We start from the raw sequence: 26,499 nt of genomic DNA, 5'->3' as shown, positions 1-26,499 counted from the left end.
CATGTTCAAAATATTTGACAAATTACATTTTGAAAAGTTTGGTGTGCATTTCTATGCTCAAAGGCCAGAAGACCAAAGTCCTCAGAGACACTTGATGTAAAATTTGCCAAAGGTCAACACATGAATTAAGTGAGACACTGTAGTCTACAGAGAAGAGTGTGAGTTGCTTGACTTCCTATTTTTGGGACATAATGACTTCTGGATCATAAGTTAGTTCTGTTCTGCTTTAAGAAATTATTGACACAAATGTGCAAAAAAAAAAAAAGAGATTTAACAGTTCAGGACACAAATCTTAGATTTTATATAACAGCAGTCACACCAGACAACCAGTAACCTCTCTGACTCTTTTCTCATTTTTTTAATCTACAGTCCATCCTCTTTCTACTTTTATAAATATGGAATATTACCCTCTACTCAGGAAATGGAGGGATAGTGAAGAAAAAACAATTAGTGGTTCTGATTGGCTTGTGTGAGGTAATGAAATTGCGTGTTTCATTGTAGCGTGTAATAGAAAGCAGTTTGAAGTTAATTGAGGGGAGATAGGACACTAGACCATTGCCTGCTGCAGCATTGTAGTGGGGTGTTGGGCTTCACAGTGAAAAAATATCTTTAAAAAATAGTAAGGAAATAAACCTTTATCAAAAGGAAATTACATTACTTTCCCATTGTACGCAGAAGTTGAATTATCTTATATTTAATTACTTAATTCCATTTGTTTTGGGGACAAACTTGCAGCTGTAAGACCTATTTAAGCATTCACAAAATTAAATGTTGTGACATTATATTTGCCGACAATTTCTTGCCATTCATGTATGCTTTTTAGCTTCCCTTAAATACATAATAAATATAAAATTGTAGCGCTTGGATAGCAACAGTGAAAGAAGTTCTAGGATACATCAATGTGAATCTTTGCAGATTCAAAACAACTTTGCTGTTCTGTAGCTCTCTTTCAACTGGATTTGAAAAGGAGGTATACTGCCATCTTCTGGTGGAAGAAATTAATTACAAAAAACTTTTCTCTAAGAGTCCTTAAGAATATAGCATGAAGCAAACAAAACAATAGGGAATCTTATATTAAATCGGCTGAGTTTTTGTTTTTGTCTTATCTTTTGTACACAAGTAAAACAATAAATTGATATTACGGCTCTATGGTTTTTAAAAACATTGATTTAAAATGAAAACTCCCATGTTTTTCCTAGACTAAGAACAATGTTTTTTGTTAACAAAAAATTGATGCAGAAAAACTTAGACAAAACCCTAATAAAGTGGGGGAATGTGTGGTTGGTGTGACGTGTTTTTCTTTCCTTTCTCCTCTGTCTCCCCTGACTGTTGACAGAAGACAATTAAACGCAGCCTGCCATCAGGATTGATCGTGTCACCCTGACAGTCAGAGCAGAACCGCAGCACCTGTATTCATTAAACAACCTGTTTAGTAACCACAGAGCACAAGGAGAAGGCAGCCTCTGTTTGCAAAGGGAAGCACCACAGTGCGAGAAACACCAGCTAAATCGAACAGAAACTTCTCCACAAAGCGTGACAGTGGGACAGAATCAAATGGAAGGAAAGCTCAGCCTATACCTCATGTAAACAAAAAAGACACAGAAAAACAGAGAGATGACACAGCAGTAAAGTAAAAAAAAAAAAAAAAAGCTAAATTGGCTGCATTCATTGGAAATATGATTGGACTGAGACAGGTTATTTGTTGCTTTATTGCTTCTTAAACATCTGTTCACTTTGAAAGCTTGGGGGTGAAATGTTAACAAGTTTGAGCCCTCCCTGTGAAATGAATAAATGCTCTGCCAAGTCAACTGAAGATGAATAATGAATATTAAAGAGCCACTGTGTATTGAAACCTAATTAGTCCTTATATACTTATTTTGCATAACCTTGCAGTAAACCTTGAGTGCCTTGCTTCACGTTCCATACAGTGGTGATTCTGAGAAAATAGGCCCCTAGCAAGCACCTCTTTTCTCCTCCTCCTCCTCCAATTTCACAAACATATTCTTCAGATGTGAAACTTGACATCAGCAGAGCATCAAATCCATCACATAAAATAATGCTTTCAACGTAGATAAATATGTATCTAAATAGATCTGTAATCTGTAAACAGAGGCCTTAGTCCTAGTTGGCACAGGTTTGAGTCTGTGGAATGAAATTATAATGGGGAGTGGATAAAGGTATGGATAGATGTCATATAATCTCCATGAGATGCTCCATCCTCTAATCATCTCTAACTTTGACCTTGGTGCTACATCTGAGGAATTCTTCAAGAACTGAAAACATTTTTTTTAATGGCACTGAGTGACCTATTTGTAGACTGAACACTACTTTGAGGATTGATTTCTTCTCTGGCCGAGGTGACCTTAGGAGTAGGTTGGGTTAGTCTGAACTCTGACAAAAAGGGTCAAGGAGATTCTCAAGTTGATACTTTCTAAAGCAGCACTAAAAAAAGTTTCGAAGGAATGAACGGATCTGTAATAAAATGCCTTTCAAACAATTTGTCACATTTCAAGTACAAACTTCTATATTTTATTGGCATCAATTTTATGTTATTATGCATAATAAAAGCATCCCTAGGTGCTGTGGTGGTGCAGGGGTCCTTGACAAGGCCGTCACATGTTCAAGTTCCAGTCACATGTTTTTTCCCATCTCTCCCAACCTACTCTCCTGTCTGATTACTTTCAAAGAAAGGCCACTACAGCCAACAAAACCTAAATATTCAAAAAAGAAAAGCATTCCTGCAGCATGACGGCCAATACAGTGTTTCATGGCAGGTGTGATGTGTTCAGAATGATATGCAGAGGCCGTGGCGATGGCGCAGTGGTCCGAGTCCCAGTCCATTGACCTTTGCCACATGTCCTCCCCCTCTCTCACACCTGATTTCCTGTCTGACCACTGTCAAATAAAGGCTACAAGAGTGGGAATTTTTTTATTTTTTCAAAAGAATGGTATGCAGTTAATTTTCCACAGCTCATAACATTTTGAAGGTAGTCCAAAAAACAACAATTTTGGTCTCATTTGACCAGTGGACCTTCTCTCAAGGGTCTGCGATAATCTTCTTTTAAGAGCCATTTTCTACTTCTGCTCTTCTGCAAAGGCATGATTTGGGGAGTATACAACTAATACTTCTCATAGGAACTCATTGAGAACCTTTGGAGTTTCCTCAAGCAGAAGATCTGAGGGTGGAATGCAGTTCATATCAAAACCTCTGGGAAGGTATTCTGACATCCTCCAAAAAATGGCCATGGCTGTTCAATGTTTGATTGCATAGAGGTATATTTAGAGCTGCGCTTTGACTCATGCAAACTAGCTCATTTGTTTGCTTGTGTCAATAGATGCTCTCATTGGAACATTGCAAGGACTGCATTTTTGAAGACAAGTTTAGGATGCAAAAATACATCTTCTGATTTAGTCACTCCTGTAGTGCTTCTGATGTCCTGTGCGTCCTTGTTTGGTTGCTTGAGAGGTTCACTCAAGTTTTGCATTACTACAATTACTGACAGGTGGAAAACTACCAACTGGGACACTAAGAAAAGATAAACTAAAAAAAAACATGTAAAAATAGTTGTAAAAACATAAAGAGACAGATGTACATCTTAAACCTTACATAGATGGAAAATCTCAGAGAAGTGGAAAGTTATGCTGCCATCCAACAGCTAATGGATTGTTCACTTATTACTGCTGACCTCTTAACTCAAGGGAGCTCAAAATCTCTATAGCCACCACTACTACCACAGTAATTTTGTACAGGAATAAATTCAAAATAGAGAACTGCAACTCCACCTGAACTTTATGAAATACTATATTTTATAATGTTCATCTTTATTATCTCCCTGAAATCTGTCCCTGAAAATTTGTCCTTTCAGTTCTTGCCTTTTTTTATTTGAAACCCATAATAAAAAACACAGTAGCATAGCAAACAATGCTGAGTTTTGTAAACATCTGACAGATTTAGCATGTTCTTTGTCTCCTCTTAGCTATGGTATACTATTTGTGAACACTATGGTCTACATAGATATAAGTAGCAAGCAGAGGTTTATTAACTGTCTGTCCTGGATCAGGGCATCTGCTTTAAGTGACCCTTGGAATATTCCACAGCATATTATTTTGTACGTGCTCCTTGTCCCTTGTTGCTTCATCTCCTGCTTCATGTGGACAAGGTTTATTATTAATTGAGCCTATTTGCAGGGAGTGGGGGGAACAGCAACAAGTACAGCTTTATGGATTTATAGGTATGTGGTTAGTCAGTGCTCTCAAAATGTCATATTTCAACATTCATTATGATTACTTGGTAACACTGATAAGGTTACTATGGGGTGTATCACTGCTGTTTTGTTTCTCTGGCTGAGATTGAAAGGTTCCAAATCAGAGACGCTCTTAGATAACATTGAAATTAATATGTCTGCAGTTAACATTCAACTTCATTAACCTTAAACATAGACCCGACTGTGTTTGATTTGGGGATAGGCTTCAGTAGACAGACAGCTCCCGTTTTGGAGCAGTGACTAAATTGAACCCACCCAGATATTAAATAAATATTATTACTTTTCAGGTAGCTCTGCATTGTTGTCAGGTTATCCAGTTAAATTCAATTAAAGGTCAAAATTACAACTAAGTGACAATATATTGATTCCTTTTTGCATTTGCACATAATGGGATTTTATAAAGACCCCATAAATATGAAGGGCTTGGAACAATGACAAGTTCTGAAACAGCATGGAGCAAAAATTATTGCAGACATTTTAGGTCAACAGACGTCATTCAGTGCAGCTCTGCAACATTTATTGTACACCATAAATGCGCAGGATGAATAGTTCTTGGTACTATTAGGTCCTTAACAAAGACAACTCTTTGGGAGCACTATTTAGGGTGAAGTTTTTTATTTACACATGCTGCTACGGCCTCAAGCATTTGACAATAAATGGCCAAGATAGCACTTCCCACACACACAGTGCATCGTTTTTCATTTCACTTCCTTACAACCCCTGTCAGGCTACTTGACTGACATATGTTATCAACATTTACCTCTGCAAACACAACTTACATCATCAGGTCACAATATATTCTTTGCACACATTGGTGCAGTTTGCTTCTCAGCATATCCTTTGCAAGGAAATAAAAGATAAAATGACAGCTTTAAGGTTATAGTACGTAGCAGAATGGGAACTTCATTATTTTATAACGTAGAAATATCAGCTGAGAATGTCTACAAAAGAATACCACATCTATATTACTTTTATTAAAATAATTTTAAGGACATTTACACTTAAACAACAACTCTCAAATTAATTAATTAATTTCATTTAGTAGGTATGTGTTTAACTGGCATTATTTATCCATGTACAGAAAATATTTGCCATACATTTTAGATCAGGATTTTCCATTGATAGTCTTAGACATTAAGCTGTCTTTACTCCAGAGCACCTGATTCAAATAGATGATCTGCGTTAACTGGGTTGTCTTTGCTCCTCAAAGGTCTACTGATGAGCCACTATTTAAATCACCTGTGCTGGGGCATTGAATCCAAAACCTACAGAGCAGGGTGACTGACTCCGTAGGGGTGAGTTATGTAACTATTTTTTTTTTAAACAAAAACTTAAGCACAGTGTTTTTACTTTTCCATATTCTGTTTTCTTCACCCTCTGGTCATTTGAGTCTGGTTATTTTGTTAACCTTGCCACGACTAATGTTGCACTTTTCACAAGTTAATGAAAGAGGTTCTTCAGTCAGTCTACTAGCCTTTTATTGGCACTTGCTTTGGTTCAGAGCTTTTTATGACCTGGATGTCCCAAACCTTGCCTCATCTGTCACCATTTACTGAAACTGTTGGTTGGCTGTCATGACCTTTTTTGATCATTCACATGCCAAACCCAGGCTGTTTGTTTCTCCTCCCACTAAGTTACCTGGTTGTAGGGGATAATATATACCTTTTGACTCCCAGCTCTGTCAGAATTGCAGAGCTTCCAACTTTGTACAAGTGGTTGATTGCTTGTTTGTCTCTACAGGAAGGCTCTGTTGCTACTACTCTTTAATCCTTTGACTTATTGGTGACAGCTGAAAAGCTGTTGTTGTCGGATCACCCATGCTTGGCAAGCTCCACACAGACTTGTTGATCACTGTAGCTCTAATCTTTTTGGCTCGTTTGGACTGTATGTGCAGGTAAGGATCTTTTTTTTTCTTTTTTTTAAATAAATAAATACTGTCTTTATAAAGTTAATCTTGGACTACTTTTTTTTGTTTATTAGGGCTGAAAATGATTTGTCTTTGGTAAAATTACCAGGGTGGAAGGACACCTCAGGTACTCCATCACCTAGAATTGTAAACATTGGAAATAAATGATATTGTCTGGGAGGACAGAGCAGACAAACCATTAGTGTAATGCATCCTTTTTTAAATTATTTTTGTTAAATCTCTAGATTATGTTGGCCGGTGTTTCTACAGCCAACATGGGAATCTGACTTGTGACTGGACAAGCAGCCAAGCAGGTACTAAAGATGACATGCAATATAGAGGCTGATTAATTTAATTGAAAGCAATGGTGATTTTCTTTCTTTGAGATCAAATAATGCTCAAAATTATATGCTAATTGGAAGACTGTTGGCTCATTTTGAAATGGTGCATAATTACACACTTAAAAAAAAAGTTTGTTCAGTTGCAGTACTGCTATCTAGTGTTTGAGCATTTCTCTAGAAATGAGTTTTACATTTTTATCTCCTTATCCAGGAGATGTTACAATGAAAATACTGGCAAGCCATCCACTGACTATCACTGGCAAGGCTTGCTTGGAGTTCTGGCATCTGGCTTCAGGAGTTTCTAGTGGTGCTACATTACGTGCTTTGCTCAAAAGTGGCTTGAGGCAAGTGGAAATCTGGACTTCTCCTCCGCTCCCCAGAGATGCATGGAGACAAGTCTCAGTGCCCCTGAACCTCACCGAACCAGGCACTCAGGTGAAAGGCTCTATATTGGCTGTGCTGAATTGCGTTACAGTTGGAATTCTGTTTTGGTAACAGATTTATTGTCTATTAGGTCATATTTGAAGCTGTCCATCCACTGACTGTAGATCAGACTACATTAAAACAGATTGGCATAAGAAGTGGATCATGTAGTAAGTGCTGCTTACCCTCATAAATGTGAAGCTCTGAGCCATGATTTTTACAGTTTCCTGACCATAATCTTACCCTTGCAGGAAACCAGTGTGACTCAAACACTGACCTGTGGACTGGTGACTCCACACGCTGCCTGTGCTCAGTTGGGCAGCTGTTCTGCTTTCTCTCTCATTGCCCTAAGGGCCAAATATGTGGTCCTCAAAGAGATGAACCCAGGAAACTTTCCCCTTCGGGCATGTGCACTATTCACAGCAACACGGATTGTCACACCTTTGATGGTGCATTGTTCCGCTTCACTTCCCCCTGCACATATGTACTGGCCAAAACGTATTCAGCATCTGAAGCTCTGCCAAAATTCGCAGTTGAGGTAGTCAACATACAAACAGGCAATGTGTCGCAGCCTACCATACAGCAAATCAATGTAAACCTGGGGATTATGAGGATATCCTTGCTAAAGAGTCAGACTCACTGGGTTGTGGTAAGTTTCCTCAAAGTAATTGTTTAAAGTGAACTGTTGTGGCATTTGGTGGGTGTCTACATGTAGACATTTTATCAATTTCTTTAAATGTGATAAAATGATCACTTGTGTGTTTAACAAGTATGGAGAAGAGTAAGTTGAAGATGTAAGTGTATGGCTGTAACTTATGTAATTCACCAGCTTCACACTGAACTTACCCAAATTGAATATGCTGTGAACCTTCATTGGAAGGCAGGCTAACGCTGTATCATAACATGCTCAGAATATTGCTGACTCTGCATTTAACTGGTCAGAGCTCTATGAAACTTGGCACAACTTCAGATTTGCAGCAATATCCAAAGCTTAAAACTCCTATGTAAAATGTTGCATGATCTTGTTGATTTATAGATGGCATTTATTTTATTCTTCCCCTCAGGTGAATGGCATCTGGCGAGAGCTTCCACTAAACCTGAACAACAATACAATCCATATTGAGAGCAACGCTGCTGCCATAGTAGTGGGAAGCAGTTCTGGAGTATCTGTTTCCTTTGACAATACTGGGGCTCTTCAGCTCAGAATTCCATTACAATATTCTGATAGGGTTTGTGGCTTGTGTGGCAACTTTAATCAGCTCCCAGGAGACGACTTGCTCAAGCCTGATGGCACAAAAGCTGAAAGCGCCACAGCTTTGGCTGAGAGTTGGCAAACTGGGGGAAATGTCTCCTCCTGTGAAGCCATTCAAGTACCGCAACAGTGTAACCCACAGGATGAGGCTCATTATAGCAGTGAGAATTACTGTGGACTCCTTCGTTCTGGCTCTGGGCCCTTTGCATCCTGTCTGCCAGATGTAGGTGCAGAGAGCTATTTCCATGCTTGTTTACTTGGCTTGTGTTCTGCTCGTGGTGATCACAAAGTACTATGTGAAGCATTGAAAGCCTATGCAGATGTCTGCCAAGAGGCTGGAATTGCCATACCCACATGGAGGAACTCTACTTTCTGCTGTAGGTCACATTGACCATCTTTAACTTTGTAGCTCGCGGCTGGATCTCATGTTATGTTCTCTTTCAGCGCTCGAGTGTGGCGAGAACAGCCATTATAATTCATGTGCTGATGGCTGTCCAGAGGTGTGCTCCGGTCTAGATCAAATGGGTTTATGTGGTAGCTGTGAGGAAAGATGTGAGTGCGACCCTGGGTTCAAGCTCAGTGGGGATAAGTGTGTCCCAGCAGAGCATTGTGGGTGCTGGTATAATGGAAAACACTATGAGGTAACTGTATATAATTTATTTAGTTTCACAGTACTGCATTTTACTTAAACTTTTGCTTTTTCTTGACAGAGAGGGGGAATGACTGTGGAAGCAGACTGTGTGCAACAGTGCCGATGCATTGGCAATGATATCATGCAATGCACTGCAATGACGTGTGCAAGTGATGAAGTTTGTAAAGAAAAATATGGCATCAAAGGCTGCTTCCCGTTCAGACCTGCCACTTGTAGTGTGTATGGCGATCCACATTATGTTACCTTTGACAAACTGGCTTACAGCTTTCAAGGAGGCTGTGCTTACACTCTCACTACAACATGTGGCAGGCACAGCACAGTTCAGTTCACTGTAATTGGCTTCAACATCCACCCTGCTGGACAAAATTTTACTAGAGCTAAACTTGAAGCTGTGGTTCTTCAGCTTGATGGACTGGATCTCACCTTGAATCAGAGCAGGCCAAGTTAATGTAAGCAGCTATAACAATGCAAGCAAAATGACTCACTAGTTGGGTAACTAGAATTCAAAGACTATTTTTGTCTGTCACTTTTATACATTAAATGCTGTTCTGTTCAGGTCCGTGGTGTCTCTGTCAGACTTCCTTATTCAACCAATGGGTCATATGGCTCAGTGTGGATCTATGTGAAGAAGGATTACACCATTCTGGAGACTACCTTTGGCTTGAAATTGTGGATAGATGGACACAGCAGGTTATTCTTGCAAGTGGATGAACGTTACAAATATGAACTCTGTGGACTGTGTGGCACCTACTCTGGATATCAGGAGGATGACTTCATGATGCCGGGAGGCCAAATTGCCTCTGAATCATTTGAATTTGGTGACAGCTGGAGAACTCATACTAATGAAGAGTAAGTTGATGTAAAATGTTATCTGGAGGGCCAGTTGATGCCAGAAAATATCAGTTGTTAAATTTACCTGGGTATTCTTGTAAGTTACTAAATGATATGTCCGGTTTATAGTCCTTGCTGTCATGAACATGTTGGTGGTCATACACAAAGGGACATTAAGGTGCTCTAAAAGTAAAATAAAGTATAACTTCATGTTCTGAGTTACCCAGTTGTTGGGGTAAAATTTAAATACTGCAATAACATAGTTGAAACTAAGCATACAATTTCACTTTCTGTTGGTGAAAAGTAGATGTTAAATTTAAATATGGGAATTTTGATCTTGTGTAATTTACTGGATACAGATGATCACTTGAAATTGTTTTTTAGATGCATGGCCCATCCAAATGATCCTAGAGAATGCGACAATGATGGGACTGTGGCCAATGAGGAATGTTCCATGGTGTTTCATGGGGCCTTTGAGGCCTGCCATGAGTACGTTCACCCAAGCATCTACTTTAGCAGTTGCGTATACGACTATTGTGACACAAGTGGTGATCAGTCCACTTTTTGCGAATCCCTGAAATCTTATGCCACAGCATGCCAAGTTGAAGGAGTGGAACTCTCTAGCCTGGCAAATTGGCACAGCATGTGGTGAGTATTTGACCCTTTATCCAAACTTTATTATAAAGCACCTTGATGTAAACTGGCTGAAAGATTAATGCTTGTTCCCACCCTTTCTATCCACTAATTTTCAGATTTCTCAACTGTAGTTCCAACAAATCCAGGCACTACATCTCCAAACATCAATTGTAAGACATAAAATGGTACCTCTTGTCAAACTCTTATTTGGCTTGTCAAATGGCTTATTTCATTTTTTATTTTGTAGCCTGTCCCCTTGACTGCAGCTTTGACACAAGTATCTGTGGATGGGAGCAGCTCATTCAAGACAGTTTTGACTGGACAAGACATTCTGGATCTACACCATCAAATTTCACAGGACCAAACCAGGACCACACCACAGGAGGTAGGGTGTTTATTTTTTTTGTTTTGTTTTTGTTTCTTTTTTTCTCACCACTCATTTTCAATATCAATGACTAATGTGATGCTTCTAGCTGGTTATTACATGTACCTTGAGGGAGATGATGTAACCCCTGGAGATTCTGCTCGACTGTTGAGCCAATCATGCCAGCTTGATGGCCCAATCTGCTTTCACTTCTGGTACTACATGCTTGGTTCAGCCACCAGTATGGTTCTGAATGTCTATCAACTCCAAGGTAATAAGGCTACAAAGGTTTGGGGTATAATCGACAACAAAGGATCTGAGTGGCAGTTGGGAAAAGCTGACCTGAAAATATCTGGTCCATTCAAGGTAAGGTTCTTTTTTTTTCATATACCTCAAAGATGCTAATTCTCTTGTCTTGGAAAGAACTGTAGATAACTTTTTTTCAGTTAATAATTGAGGGAATTCGAGGCTCCACTGCTCAGTCAGACCTGGCTATAGATGACATTGCTATTACTTCTGGGTCATGCTTGGGTGAATACTGCCTATTAAAAATGCATGCACCAATTATACTAAGTGATGTATATGAATTAGGATTTTCTTTTTTACTCCTTAGATGCCTTCCCCAGTGTAACTGGAACTGCACTACCTTTCAGAACTACAAGATCACACCAAAGTATGTGCACAAGAAGTTACTTGCCACTTGACGATTTAATTGCCATATCTAGCAAATGATGAAATGTAAAACTCAGTGGAATAGTTGCCTCTTAATACTCATTCCAAAATTTCTCTATAGTCTGCAATTTTGACTGTAGCTTCCAGAACGGCTTATGCACTTGGCGGCAGATGATCACTGACGCATTCGATTGGGAAAGGAACAATGGCTCCACCCCTACTGAGATGACTGGTCCCTCTAGCGACCACACTGGCGGTAATGGTTGTTCTTTAACTCTGATCTCGAACTCCAGTTCTCAAAGGCTGGTCCTGCAACTTTTGGTTGTCTTTCTGCTTCAGCACACCTGGGTCCACTATTGGCTCATCAGTAGTGCTCTATTGAGCTTGACTGCATGCTAGTGAGGCCTGTTTAGATATTGAATTGGTGTGTAGGACAATGGATGCAGCTAAATGTTGCAGGACACTGATTGCAGTGTGAGAACACTGCTTTACTCTGAGAAATTGTATGAATGATGTGTATAAATTTCCTTTTGTCTAGATGGCCACTACATCTATATTGAGTCTACGAACGTGACATATGGTGACACAGCTCGTCTTATCAGCTCCCAGTGTGCAAACACTGGTCCTCAGTGTCTGCAGTTCTGGTACCATATGTATGGATCAGCAGACAGAATGGGCCTCAATATTTACCTTTTTGAGAACAACGTAGCTAAGGCAGTCTGGAAGGAGACGAACAACCATGGCAATATGTGGCACTTGGCCCAGGTTGATCTAAACACAACTGCAGTGTTTCAGGTGATGTATCAAAATGTAGAATATCTAGCTGATTCAAAATTTTTGTGGACACTTGCCAATCTAACTTCACCATGTAGATTATCTTTGAGGGACAGAGGGGTTCCAATGATCAATCAGATGTGGCCATAGATGATATTACACTGCACCAAGGAAGATGTTCAGGTAAACTTATTTTTATTTTTTAAAGCACTCTCTCCTCACAAGAAAAAAAAAACTAGCCTTTTCTCATTCTACAGATCTGAGTGGCATAAGTACAGTTCTTCCTGCTAAATCTGAATTTAAAACGACATCCAGCCCAAGTGTCAATTCACCCACCATGATGATTCAGAACCCACAATAGGAAATGTTACAGCGCCCCCCCGTGTCACTTCTCTTGGCACAACAGCTCTGGAGGCCCCCATGCTGAATGGCACAGCCAAGGTACCAACACTGAATGTTGTGCCTAGTACAATTAAACTAATTACCATCAATATGGAAAATACAACTAAAACTCCTGATCAAGCCAAACACCCAGGTATGATGAAGCCATACACACATATATATATATATAAATAAATGATGTGGTGTTTTTTTTTTTTTATTTAAACTACTACCTGGTAAAATGAACTCTCCAAATTGCTAACTTTTCATTTCAGTATGCCATCTTGACTGTGACTTTGAAAAAGATTTTTGCCAATGGAGTCAGATGCTCCCTGATGTGTTTGACTGGGAAAGGCGTAATGGTTCTACCCCTACACTGATCACTGGTCCCCTCTCAGATCACACCACAGGAGGTATTCAACTAATTTTAGCAAAACTGAGCTACATCCTGAATGTTAGTCATGAACACTTAATCAGAATTGACAAAAGAACTAGATTTAGTTTTATTTGGTCATCAAGAATTACCAAATCTACAACTTTGCTTACCTCCCTATCCAGATGGCCACTATCTCCACATTGACGCGAGCATGGCATCACTAGGGAACACTGCTCGTCTTATTGGCACAGAGTGTTCAGACACTGGCCCACAATGTCTAATATTCTGGTATCATATGTCTGGCTCTGACACAATGGGTCTTCATGTATACCTGCTTCAAGACAAACAGGCTACTATCTTATGGAGAAGAAGAAATGACCAAGGAAATGTGTGGCATCTTGCTCAGGTGGACCTGGTGGGAAATGGGACATTTCAGGTGGGGGTTCTTATATTTTCCCAAAGATTAAAGTATAGTGTGTAGTTTTAAGTGACAATGGAACATGCTTCTATTCTGTGGTTTTGACTTAGATCATTTTTGAGGGCCGAAATGGCACCACTGAATCTGGTGTAGCTTTGGATGACATAAAACTTCATCGTGGAGGCTGCCAAGGTAATCTTGTAATGTTTAGCTCTTACAGTTCTGTAAAAGCCCTCAAATTAACTCATTGTTGCAGATTTGGTCAACCCAGCAACTGTGGCACCAGAAACCTGGATTACAACAAATGCCCCTGAGGTTCCAGCACCCTCCAATGAGACTGGATTTCATACTCCAACTACACAAAGCAATGCTACTGCTAGACCACAGGTTCCAGCTACAACCAGCTCAGCACCCTCCAATGAGACAAGGCCACAACCTTCACCCACAGGTGGGCCTCATCCCCCAACTGCACAAGGCAATGCTACTGCTGGGCCCCATGTTCCAGCTACAACCAATGCAGCACCCACCAATGAGACTGGGCCACATCCCCCAACTGCACAAGGCAATGCTACTGCTGGGCCCCATGTTCCAGCTACAACCAATGCAGCACCCACCAATGAGACTGGGCCACATCCCCCAACTGCACAAGGCAATGCTACTGCTGGGCCCCAGGTTCCAGCTCCAACCAACCAAGCACCCTCCAATGAGACTGAACCCCAGCCTTTACCCACAGGTGGGCCACATCCTACAACTGCACAAGGCAATGCCACTGTTTGGCCTAAATTTCCAGCTCCAACCAACCCAGCACCTTCCCCAGAGACTGGTTTACAGCCTCCAAATTCAACTACATCACAAACACCTAAAATTCCACCCACAAGTGAACCACAAGTACCAACATTGAGGCCGAACCTTTCCATTAATCCTACAATGAGACCCCAACAAACTGTTCCACAACCAGAAATGCCACATGTTTCAAGTAAATTACTCACATCTTTCTATGAACAATAACTAATTGTTTATGTTCAGAGTCAGACTGAAAGTTGTCAAATGTGTCTTTCAGCACCCACTTGTGCAGAAAACAGTCACTACACCACTTGCATTCCTGCATGCAGCCCTACATGCGAAAACCTGACTGGTCCACCACACTGCAGTTCAGAGATTCCTTGTGCATCAGGATGTGTATGTGATGATGGCTTTGTACAAAAAGGGAGTGTTTGTGTGCCTGTACAGAAATGTGGATGTATTGACAGGAATGGTGAAACTCACCAGGTGAGTAACTTTAAATGTCACTAAATTTGCTTCCATAACAATATGTATACTCCTCTAAGATTGTATGTCATTTTCTAGTTCAATGAAGTATGGTACACCAGTCACTGCAGGCAGAAATGTGAGTGTGAAGAAGATGCCGGTGAGGGAAAGACTGACTGCAAAGACAAAGATGGGTGTGAAGATGATGCTGTGTGCCTTCAACTTGAAACGGGCAAATATTATTGCAAGTCTACAGGTATGGCACAAAAAGTCCTTAACTCTCAAAATGTTGTCAATGCTACTAACTTTTATTTATTTTATTTTTTGTGATGTTTACAGACTTTGGTGAATGCATCATCCAGGGAGACCCACAGTACAAAACATTTGATAAACTGAAACATAATTTTAGTGGGACCAACTTGTATGTGCTGGTGAGAACCAAAAATCTGCCAAAGAATCTCCCAGAAATCTATATAGAGAGCACAAATGCATGCACTGACAGCAGTGAGGAAACGGAGAGAAGTGAAATCAGTGGAGATGATGATGATGATGATGATGTTGATGAGGAGCACAAACGAATATTGCAGGAGCTTAAAGTTAAAGTCTACAATCACACCGTAGAGCTTAAGCACAAGAGGAAAGTGATTGTAAGTATCAAAGCCATAATAAATTGACAAACCTTACAAATTCCTAGTCTACTACTAGGAAAATAATGCTGTATGGATATTTTTGATATTTCTGTTTTCTCAATTTATTTTTATTTTTTTCCTCCTCCTTGCAGGTGGATGGACAAAAAATTAAATCTTCCGGTTCAGCAGCTCCTGGCCTTGAAATCCAAATGCATTCTTCTCGTATCTACCTAAAGACAGATTTTGGTCTGTCTGTGGAGTTCAATGGACACTGTAAAACTGGTAATGAATTCTTAACCCATTGGATGAGCCACATCTCAATTCTGTTTACTGATGTAGACCTTTTTGTTCTTTAGATATCATTCTGCCGTTCCTTTATAAAAGGAGAGTGGAAGGCTTGTGTGGAAACTTTGATGGCCGAAAGACGAATGACAAAGTGAAACCAGATGGAACTATTGCCAAGAATACACAAGAGTTTGGCGAAAGCTGGAGAGTGTATATCTAAGACTACATTTTCATGTTTCATCTCTAACATTGTAAAAACATCCTTGGAGGTAGTGTGGTACTGGGCCTTTAAATTTTCAAACTGGCTTTGCTATGAGTGTTCCAGTTTTCTTTGAATCAATATTTATCTGCAACTTGATCTCGTGGTCATTTGTAAAAGTTTGCGGTTTGTGCTATTAAAATACTGTTATTTGAATTAGGTCATCGAGTATAAATGCAAGAAACATGAATATGTCAATACAACTAAATGTACAGTAATGTATATTTCAGATGCAGTATGCTTATTTCTGACACTTCAGTTTAATAAACTCAGGATGAAACGATCATTTGTCTGTTTACTATCTGCTGTTGGCGATTTTTCTCTTTGGAGACTGAACCTGTAGAACTAGAATGACAGCATTCTAGTTCTACAAGCACAAGTATTTTAAATGTGCTTCTTTAAGGTGTCTTGTAAACCTTCAGACTCGGACACAGTGAAATGGCTTTGCTCCTGCTTTACTTTTTTCTTGTCTCTGGAGAGCTGTATTCTTGTAATGGTGAGTTGAGGAAAAAAACATTCTATTAGCTTCTGAAAACCTGAATCAAGATTTCTTGTTACTCTTAAAATTCAAAAGGAAGCTTGTCAAATTTTTTAACAACTGGTGCAGCAATGGCTTGTCATGACTTTAACAGTAACAGAAAAATATAGTCTTTCAGAACTTTAGATGGCGGTATAGCAAAGACCAGCACAACACTATGGCTTTTTTTTTTTAGAAAACAGGAAATTACTCATTAAGGTATAAAAATACTAGAACATCTAAATGGCATTGAGCACAAAACAATCTTACCTAAGCTGGTTAAGTTAACTTTGAAAGCCTGCCTTACAAAATACACAACAGCTCCATAGATGCACCACATGAGGATAACCTCACCAGCTACTTTGCTGATGCTCATATTGCTTCAATAAACCACCTATGAGGTGTTAATTAAACACCTCAGAGGTTGTGTAGCAAAGGGTTTGGTAACTTTAGTTGAAATTAGTTTCTGAAATTTTTAACATTTCGCTTTTGTCTTTTCTAGCTCAAACAACAGATGGAAGTACCAGTCCTTCAGGTAATTGGTGTAATTGACATTTTCCACCACTTTCTTGGCCTTGTGAAATTTGTCCAGAAACTTTTCTGCCTATTAAAATTTTACTGGTACAATTCTGTACCTAGATATGAGGGTGGGGTGTTTTAAATCTACTTTGCTGTTCTAAGCATCACAACACATCAGGACTGTTTAGTAATTTATTCTGTTTCAGTTTAATTTGACTAACTTGTGCTTTGTCATCTTCTTAGCTGAAACATTAGGAAATGCCAATGCAACAGGTAATTGTTACAACACAACCACATTTATTATCATTCCTTTACCACTGAAATGTAGGCTTAGGCATTTAAAACCTTTCAACTGGTACCTTGCTTAATACCTGCTTTAAATCACTTTTTTTATATAGCTCACTGAATTTCCAGACCAATCCAGCTCCACCTCTTTACATTTAAGTTAACCTGAGGAATAAATTATCTCTTTGAGAAGTTTTACATGGAACTTAAAGACAGGACTCTTTGATTTCTTTACATTTTTATGGCAAACATTAGAACACACAGAAATTCATTGCTGTGTGTGTAAAACCTGTCAATTTTATTTATGACAGGTTATTGATAAAAAAAATATTGCACATGAAATGAATGCAATATTCTAATGAACACCACCAAATACAAAAATAAGGAAGCCCAATTAAGTAATGGGCAAAACGTATAGGCTTAGAAATAGCACATATTCAACTGATGGTTTGGATCACGTAACAATCATTATGCTTTCTTTGCATTATTTCTAGATGAGATGTTTCATCCAAGTTTTATTTCCTTTAAATTTAATTTGACTAACTTGTGCTTTGCTATTCACCAGCTGAAACAACTGTTACAAATGCCAATGCAACAGGTAAAACAACCACTGCCTTCATTCCTACAGTGCATCAGTTTTCAGTGGATTCCAACTAACTAGCTAACTGAGCTATTTGATCTTTGAGTTTTTTATTTTTAAACTCATTTGACTTGTGCTTTGCAATTTCCAGCTGAAACAACTGTTGGATTTGCCAATACAACAGGTAACCACTGCTTTCATTCCTATAGTGCATCAATTTTCAGTGGATTCCAACTGCTAGCTAAGCTATTTGTCTTAGTTTTCTTTCTTTTAAAATTCATTCGACTTGTACTTTGCAATTTCCAGCTGAAACAACTGTTGGATTTGCCAATACAACAGGTAACCACTGCTTTCAATCCTACAGTGCATCAATTTTCAGTGGATTCCAACTGCTAGATAAGCTATTTGTCTTAGTTTTCTTTCTTTTAAAATTCATTTGACTTGTACTTTGCAATTTTCCAGCTGAAACAACAGTTACAAATGTCAATGCAACAGGTAATACAAACACAATCACAGTTTTCACTCCTTTAATTTACTGCTTAGCATCCACTTTCATTGCTCCCATTATGTTTGTAACCCTTATAAACCTGTTTCAGTGTCTGCCAGTCAAATTATTTTCCACTTTAAATTGAGTATTTTAAAGGTAAAAAAGTACAAAGGAATCATGTCGAGTTTCATCTGAAAAAGCTGTGCTTTCTCTAGTTGGTCCAGGCTGCTCAGATCCACCAATACTGTGCTGCGCAGGTCAGAATAATGGCTGTCGTAGGGTGACATGTTACTGTGATCAGGCCTGTGTGACTTTCAGGGACTTGCTGCTCTGACTTCAACTTGACATGCATGCACTGTAAGTAAGAGTAAACACAATAAAGTAAGAGAAAATACATAATTCCTTACAATGAAGCCTAAACTCAATAGTAGAGACTGATTAAATTAATTAAACACGTGGTTCAAACTGGAGGAAATGAGTCCTTGTAAACATACAAGACTTCAATAAACAAACATATGATAAGTATGATGGACAGTAATCACAGTGGATTAAAATAGCACACTACATTAAAATACATTTTACAATGCAGTTGCCTATACCATTTAAAATACTGTAGTCTCTTATCTTACTTTCCTTGACAGCAGTAGATATTTTATCCCAACAGGAGATTTCCAGGTAACCTTAAAAGCAGCTCAACACCAATTAACCTTTAAGGTTAAGAAAATTAATATAATTGTCAGGTCTAGCACTAAAAGGTGCCATGACTTCATCATTTGAACTAAATGCGCAGAGACAATCCATGTCTTCTAGATACTATGTGATATTGTGTAAGTGGCTTTATGAAATATCAAACACATTTTCTGTCAATTACAAAAACATACATTTGAGTGCATTAACATAAAAGTCACACAGTTATAATGTGACATTTTTCTCTACAGTCTTCAATTCAACCAATAGCAGCACTCCTTCTCCACCCCTGACGGAGACCACTGTGTCACAAGCCTCTGTAACTTCTGCTGACTATAAAACATCAACTTCCACATTTACAGGTAAACCAATGCTTTCATTGGTTAACCACTGGTTAACCTGACAGTCAGAGACAATGCAGCCTAAACTCGAAGGCTGAGGAAACAGATAAAATGTTGCTTCATTTCAAAACCTAAGTGAGAATTGATTTCATCGGAGTAGAACTGACACGATTAAAAAAACAACGTTATTTGCTGAAGGAACAACACGCTCAGAGCAGTAATTAAATTAAAATTGTAAAAAAAAAAAAAAAAATCTGCCTTTTGCATTTAAGATATTAAGAATCTTATTATAAAACCTTTATGATATTTTCTACCCAAAACTCAAGAGGCCTATTTTTAGCTTATCTTGGTTAAGTAAAAAATCTGAAGTATATACCATTTTTAGTAAGAATAATTAATAGTAAGAATAATTGATTATTAAAACAATCGTTAGTTGCAGCCCTATGCTAGAGATGATGATTTAATTATCAACAATCAAATTGTTCCAGGTGTCAAAGGATTCATATTTTTATGTAAAGCTGCTTTATTTAATAGACCTGATTTTGTTTTGTTTGAATGGCTGTAAAAATGAAGTGCAGAAGAGTAGAGTGAGTTTGGATAAGAAAAGTCAAAGTGCAGAGTTTTGCTCATGCTATTACTTTGTTTCAGATTTCCAGTCTTTGACACTTCACCTAAAAGTCTCTCTGTTAACCCGAGGTAGCATTAACAATTCTGTGATTTCTGAGGCTTTGTCTAGCGTAAGTATAAATTCCCTTTTAATTTGCATCACACATTGTCAGAATCACAAAGTTATTTGCTCATAATTAACAAGTTTCTCCTTTCCCACAGTATTTATCCCGCATCCTTCTTCAGCCTGACCTGTAAAAATTGCTCTCTGAGAATCAAGCACATCGTATTCAACTAAACCCCCAGGATTAGAGCTGTACTGTATATGGAAACAAAGTGACGCAGTCATTGAAGTTGACAGAGTGGGTTGTGCAGCCAACGTTCTGGAGTTACAATTTCTGTCTTTTATTGGTACCAATCATTATTTTAATTTTTTTTTTTTGGCAGATTCTAAGCTCTTTTTTTCCTCTGCAAAACCTGGTAAAGAATATCATTGTTCTGTAAACCCAGATAAACAATTAAACAAATTCTACAATAAACTGTTGAAGTAAAATGGCATTGATTCACAGTTGAGACAAGATTTGTACGTATATGGCAAAAAGATTAGGAGAGAAACTTTGTAGTTTGTAGTTTGTTGGACTTTCTCCTGTGTCAGATGCTTGTACACACATGCACAGATGGCTGATGTTGTCAAACACAAAGGCATAAAGCATTAACATGTGTAGGCGGATCCCCACAATAATCCAGTGATGCGCTATAAAAACTACACCCACACAGATTGTACTTGCCTAGAACACAGTGCAGTTCAGAGGTTGGTGGACTAAGACAAAACCAGGAACAAATCTCCCCTCGTGCATTGTGACTTATTTACAGATTGCAAAAGAGTGGAATCTGAGATTTCTAGTGACTTAAAACAAAAACAAATAAAGAATGAGGAAACAGAAAACAATCCTCATAGTTTCAAAAAATTGTCCCCAAACCTGATGAGCAACCTTGTAGTGCTAAGAAAGGCTGTTCATAACCTCAGGATTGATTGCCAACAAGTTTGCCTAGGATTGTGTGTAGACAAAAGTGAACATTTGTCTGACTCATCTTGTAGGAAATGTATAAGTATTAAATTATTTTATTTTGGGTGATACATTAACTTGATGGAGTTTATCACACCACTGATCACCTGCTGGATCAACATCATATAGCACTCATCGTTAGAGCCGTTGAATTGCAGCGTGGGGCTGTCCAAGCCCAGATTTTCATTCTGGAGGCATGCTATGTTTCATAAAAGTGTTCTGAAACTCAAACTGAAATGTAGTTCTGCAGATATGAACGCCTCCGATCATATAAGTAGTCCTGACGTGTTTTCACTTGTATCTTTCTGGTGGATGTCATCTTTTAAGTAAGGAAATACGTCTGTTGACTTCAAAATATACAATTATTCTCATGTCCTGCTTCTCTCTTTTTGCTGCTAAAGAATCTGTCCGCAGGGTGTACTCTGGAGAAAGTTTGTGACTGCATTACAGCAAAGAGAATTATTCTCTCTTGGCATTTCCCTTGAGAACAAAAGTTATCTCTGCTGGTTGTGGGCCAGATACAAGTGAGCATTTGGCCCAAACCCAAAGGTGTTTAGCTTGTTACTGGCTCCATCAGAGTAGGTCTATGTGGCGGAGATGTTAAGTAGGCATTGTGTTTCTTTCAAATTGTCATCCTATTGACAAAAACTAAAAATAAATAGCAAAATGCCCGGTATGTTAATCAGCTGTGAATTTCTCTGAGCCCCGAAACAACTAAGATTTACTCTGTAAACAAGCTGAATTCAAAGACAGTGTGTCTTTTTTAAAGTCTCTGAAATAATTGAAGGCAGAGTGTGGTTTCTTCATGACAGCAAGTATATATTGCAAAAAGAATGAAAATTTCAACTTTGTCAGAAATTGGTGGGGGTTTTTTTAAATCTTTTTCTAAGCAGGTGACTTTTTTCAGTTTTCTCATGGTGAATCTAACCATATGTTGTAAATATGCAAGCCAGTGTGTATGACTGGGATACACTGAAATGGAGAGGGCTGCTCCAGGTAATGGTAACTGGCAATAATCTTTTGACATTTTATTAGAAATGTCGTTTGATCTACAAATAAAGAAAAAGTTACTATCAACAAAGAGAAGCTTATTATAAAACTTAGTTTAGTTACATTTTTTTTTTTTACTTAATTTCTCTCCTATTATAAATATATCTGTGCAGTTTCTATAAATATATCTGTGCATCATCATCCATGCTTTTGAGAATGTGTGAATCATGTTACTGATTCAGATCTATCTTCATGCAATGTAAAAGTGATTTTCAGTTTAATGACCAGAATTAGGACACCAAGTACATCATGAGCTCTTTAGTCTGACTTCAGTGATGTTGAAGTTAACTGGGAGAACAGTATTACCTGCTGCAGGATAACTTCTTATTGGTGTTTTTAGCCTCTAGGACAAGAAAGTTACTGACCAATAGTATTGCATTAACAGTCTCTAAAACCCGCCCATTTAAAGGTCAGCAGTGTTATATTTTGACCAGCAGATGGTAGCATATCTTTGATTTAGACATCATGACTATAAGCAAAGGAAGAATAAACAAACTTAAGTTAATTTGTGACATAATTCGCATTTTTATTGAGACATCCAAAATAATAATTAGTTTAGTTTTGTTGACTTACAAAGATAACCTATATTTAATAAAGCACTGATTTTTAATGTTTCATTTATTGTAAGTAAACAATTGAAAACATTGAAAAGAATTTAACATCTATTACAATTTTTACGTTTGCCTTGTTATGCTAAATTCTCTTCAGCTGGCTGATACAATTTAATGATAACATTAAATGCTTTAAATCCAGTTCTATATGAACAATTTGTGAACAGAGAATGAAAAGTGTTAGCATTTGAAGTATTAGGACATATTTGTCCAAAAAGAGAGCTGGTTTTCCAGGGGCGTGAGCCTGTACAAACACATGCTGACCCCTGCTCCTCACAGGAGGAGGACGAGGCAAAAATTTAATTATGAAGGGTGAAGTGAAAACAGGCCCACTCAGCCTTAGGGACCGGCAGGAGCGGATAGTTCAAATTAGAGCAGCATTGTCCGCCCAAGTCAACCTTTGACCCCCCCAGGAGATTTAATTGTACAAATCGCACCAAAGTTTTGTGCATCTGAGAGATCTATAGCAATACCTGTGTGTCCAGCTGACTGCTAATCTGAAGTAGCCTCCTTTTCTCTTCTTTTGGTAACTTTTGCAACTTTTGTGTGTTCTCTCAAGAAATTCTCCCCACAACAACCCACCACTCAACTGAAGTTAATTCTGCAGAGGGAGTCCTGGGTTCGCATTTCACCAAAGCTTTGTAAAGTTGGCTCTGATGGGGTCACTTTGAGGTTGAAACAATCTGTAACTGTGCATAAACTGCAGATCAATTACAATATAATGACAAAGGAATGTCCCTCAATTGTGACTACTGCAGAGCCAATGTAGGCCTGAGATGTCATCATGTTTTGGAATAATCAACTGCACCTTGGTTAAAAATAGCACAAAATGCTATAAGATCAATGTTTATTGTCAAAATGATATAAAGTCATTTTTAAACCTAATTTGGACTATTTATTTTTTTCTTGATTGAATAATGTGTCTTTATCTTACAGTGCATTGCAAAAGCGTACAGACCCCTGCAGCTCCTTCTCATCTAGTGATATTATACTCACAAACAATGGGTATTATGTCAATGTAGTTTATCTGATACACATACAAAAAGTACTGCATAATTGTGAAGTGTAAGAAAAAAAGCTCTTAATGTTTTTTTTTTCATATCTGAAAAGTGCAGCATGCACATATATTGAATCCCTTTTATTCTAATACCCCTACATACAATTAGACATTTGACTTCAAAGGTCAGCGTCTTAGGAAAGAGATTCCACCTGTGTGTAATTTAAACTAAATAGAAACTCAGGAAGAAAAAAAAACATAACTTTTGGCTTACATACATAATATGTGGTGGAAACTAAAGTGTGTGCATTACCCTGAACAGAACAGCCCGTAGGGGGAAACTAGTCAGAATGAATGGAGTTCTTGATAGTGGTAAATGCAGGGAAATCTTTGAAGAGGCTGCAAAACACTTGAGATCATTACAGAAGTTTAGATTTCAGCAGGACAAGTCTACACATACTGCCAGGGCTACGAATAAGAATAACATTTCACTCTCTGCACACAATAGACTTGCAGTTGTAATTGTAGGGAATGGTGGTTCTGCAAAGTACTGTATTGAATCAATGGCTGAACATTTATATTCGCCACAGTTTTAAGATCTTTGTGTAAAATAAAATGAAGAGCTATGCATCATTTACGTTCCTCTTTACTGTTATGTGCTGATTTGTTTGGTCTATTATGCAAATTGCCAATAAAATAAATAAAAATTTTAGGTTGTTATGCAATAAAATGCTAAAGTTTAAGAGGGTTCAACACTTTAGGAATGTACTGTACGTATTCAGAAAAAAAGTTATAAAGCAGGTTAACATTTACACTTTTTACATTTTCTTTAAAACACACATACACACCCCCACACACACGCCTGCATTCATGGAGAGAGTTCGTAATTCCTTGTTCCTTGCAGTGTGTGCACATTGTGGGCCCCGGTGTTATTGATCCTGATTGGGTCTCACAGGAGGAGATTCCGGCCCGCCATTGACCCACACTTTTGCATGTTTCCATCCTTCTCTCAGATGATCAGAGGCGCGTAAGTCTCCCCTCATGTCTGCCGACTGGCCGTACTTGCGTGAGTTTTCTGATTGTCAGTTGGCGAAAGGAGGGGTGGCGGGAGGAAAGGGGAAAATGAAGTTACTGAGAGTTTCGCAAAATCACTAGCAGGTCTTGCCTGACGTTTTTCTGGCTTGGTGACTGTCAAAACATTCCCCATATGCACCCATACCCCTCCTCCGCTTTTCCTCAGAAAGCCTGTGGCTCACAGGCTGCTCTCCTCTTCAAAGTAAAACTTCTCAGCCATGTGGCCTGCGTTGAATGTTTGTGTTGACGGGCGCCTAGTTCCTATAAATTCTTCATAGGGATCTTTTTTCTCTTCTTCACTACCTATGAAGCACTTAAAAAGTGTCATGGCGAGGAAGGAGTAAAAGAGCATTACAAAAAGTATATAGAAGTAAGCATTGTCGTAAGTCTCCCTGGAAGTGGAGAACGTTGGATTAGTGTGAGAAAGAGGACTCACGGTGGTGTTGGAAAAAGTTCTGTTCATTTCCACGTCGTGGACGGCGAGGCTCGTGTCCTCCAGAATTTGCTTGCATCGGCTAAAGAGAGCAAGAACGTGGGTCCGGTTTGTGCTCTTCATGTTTAAATAAAAAAAGAAAAATTAACTAGAAGTCAAATAAAACTGAAAAATGTGCAGGGAAATGAACGTGGGACAACTGAAAATGGGCAGCAAATGGCACGGGTGAACAGGAGGGAGGCACACACCACTTTAGGAAAGGCATGCTGTGAGCCACCCACTCTTTAAGTGGCTTGATAAGGTGGCATTTCTCAGATAAAGCTCCCCTTTTTCCTGCCATGTTGCATGGACAATATGGCTGAAACGCACACAGAAAAATATTTTGTTTGGTAAGACAAAAACTAAAACTAGTCAATTTCCTCTCATCAAATATCCTTACTGTAAATATCTTTGCTTTAATATTTTTAACTGAAATCTTTATATTTTTTAGCCCATCGTCTTTGTCCTTCTTCCTTTCACTTTTAATTTGGGGGTTGGAAGCTGCAGAGACGCTTGGATTGTTGTCAGCTCCGGTCAAGTAGTCTACTCATTTCAAAGAGTGTTGGGGTCAGAGGTTAAGTTGTCTCCAGTGTGTAGCTGCTTGACTGACACTTTGTTCCAAAGCAACCCCTTTGGCTTTTTTTTTTTTTTTACTCCTACAAGTTCAGAGCAGTTGTAAAAGAAAAATAAAACCTTTCTCAGAGTCATAAAAAATATAGTGAAGTTTAATATCACTTTGATCTCATCTTGGTCAACCAGCAAACTGGTCTTAAACAAATGCAGTCAAAGAAGCTGAAATGCAAAAAATAAACAACAAAAAAACTAACCAAACAAACAAAAAACATAACAAACACACAAATATTTAAACACATATTTGTGCTTGTTTTAGGGCTGTATGATAAATGACACAGACAGCTGCACACCTGATTCCTGAAACTCAGAGGGAAAGCGAGAGAAAAAACAGCGGGGAATGATAAAAATGCTCTTGCGATTTGTTTAACCTTCTGGGGACTCTACCCACTGGGTGAGCAGTGTTTTTCATCTCTGTTTGGCGGTTGGAGCCCAAAGCCGTCTGAGCTCTGTGCAGCCATGTCAGTGACTGATGTCCCAGTGTGTCTGAGGGCTGTCGACCTTATATAATTTACAGCCGCTCTGCTTTAGTCATTACGGGGTGTGAAAGGAGCCACCGGGGAGCGGGAATTTGTTCGAAAGGAGTGTTTATGAAAGAGGATATATTTATGATTTAGTGCCGGAGAGTGTGAGTGAGACAGAAAATCACAAGACCAAAGTACCTCCAAGACACATAGAACTTTACAAAATACGACGGGAAATCCAACAGGGGTCCCTCTGAGTCTAGCTGGGTTTTTTTTCTTCTTTTATTCAGCTTGTCTTGTCTAATTTAATTAAAATGAAACAGATAATACAATTTTTAAAATTGCATGTGGCTAACCTGAGGCAAATTCGGGCTAAAATAAAACAACTTCTAGACATTTT

General features: G+C 38.6%; 1 protein-coding gene across 1 annotated transcript; it reads left to right on the top strand.

Moving 5' to 3' along the window:
• The first annotated feature begins 5,954 nt into the window (after positions 1-5,954).
• Positions 5,955-15,996, top strand: LOC116721900 (zonadhesin). Its single transcript, XM_032565931.1, is given in 31 exon segments — positions 5,955-6,159; positions 6,246-6,298; positions 6,417-6,485; positions 6,724-6,947; positions 7,027-7,105; positions 7,187-7,584; positions 8,000-8,564; positions 8,632-8,828; positions 8,898-9,284; positions 9,396-9,688; positions 10,055-10,193; positions 10,264-10,318; positions 10,423-10,476; positions 10,554-10,691; positions 10,780-11,036; positions 11,117-11,201; positions 11,284-11,343; positions 11,464-11,598; positions 11,881-12,137; positions 12,215-12,299; positions 12,374-12,471; positions 12,474-12,651; positions 12,773-12,910; positions 13,056-13,309; positions 13,402-13,483; positions 13,548-14,267; positions 14,352-14,560; positions 14,639-14,795; positions 14,879-15,186; positions 15,321-15,450; positions 15,525-15,996. Coding segments are annotated over 31 exon segments (6,030 nt in total). The 5' UTR covers positions 5,955-6,082; the 3' UTR covers positions 15,674-15,996.
• Positions 15,997-26,499: the final 10,503 nt, after the last annotated feature.

Source organism: Xiphophorus hellerii, chromosome 6, assembly GCF_003331165.1.
Source record: "Xiphophorus hellerii strain 12219 chromosome 6, Xiphophorus_hellerii-4.1, whole genome shotgun sequence".
Taxonomy (NCBI): domain Eukaryota; kingdom Metazoa; phylum Chordata; class Actinopteri; order Cyprinodontiformes; family Poeciliidae; genus Xiphophorus; species Xiphophorus hellerii.
Note: the sequence above shows the minus strand (reverse complement) of the source record. Positions and strands in the feature narration are given on the sequence as shown.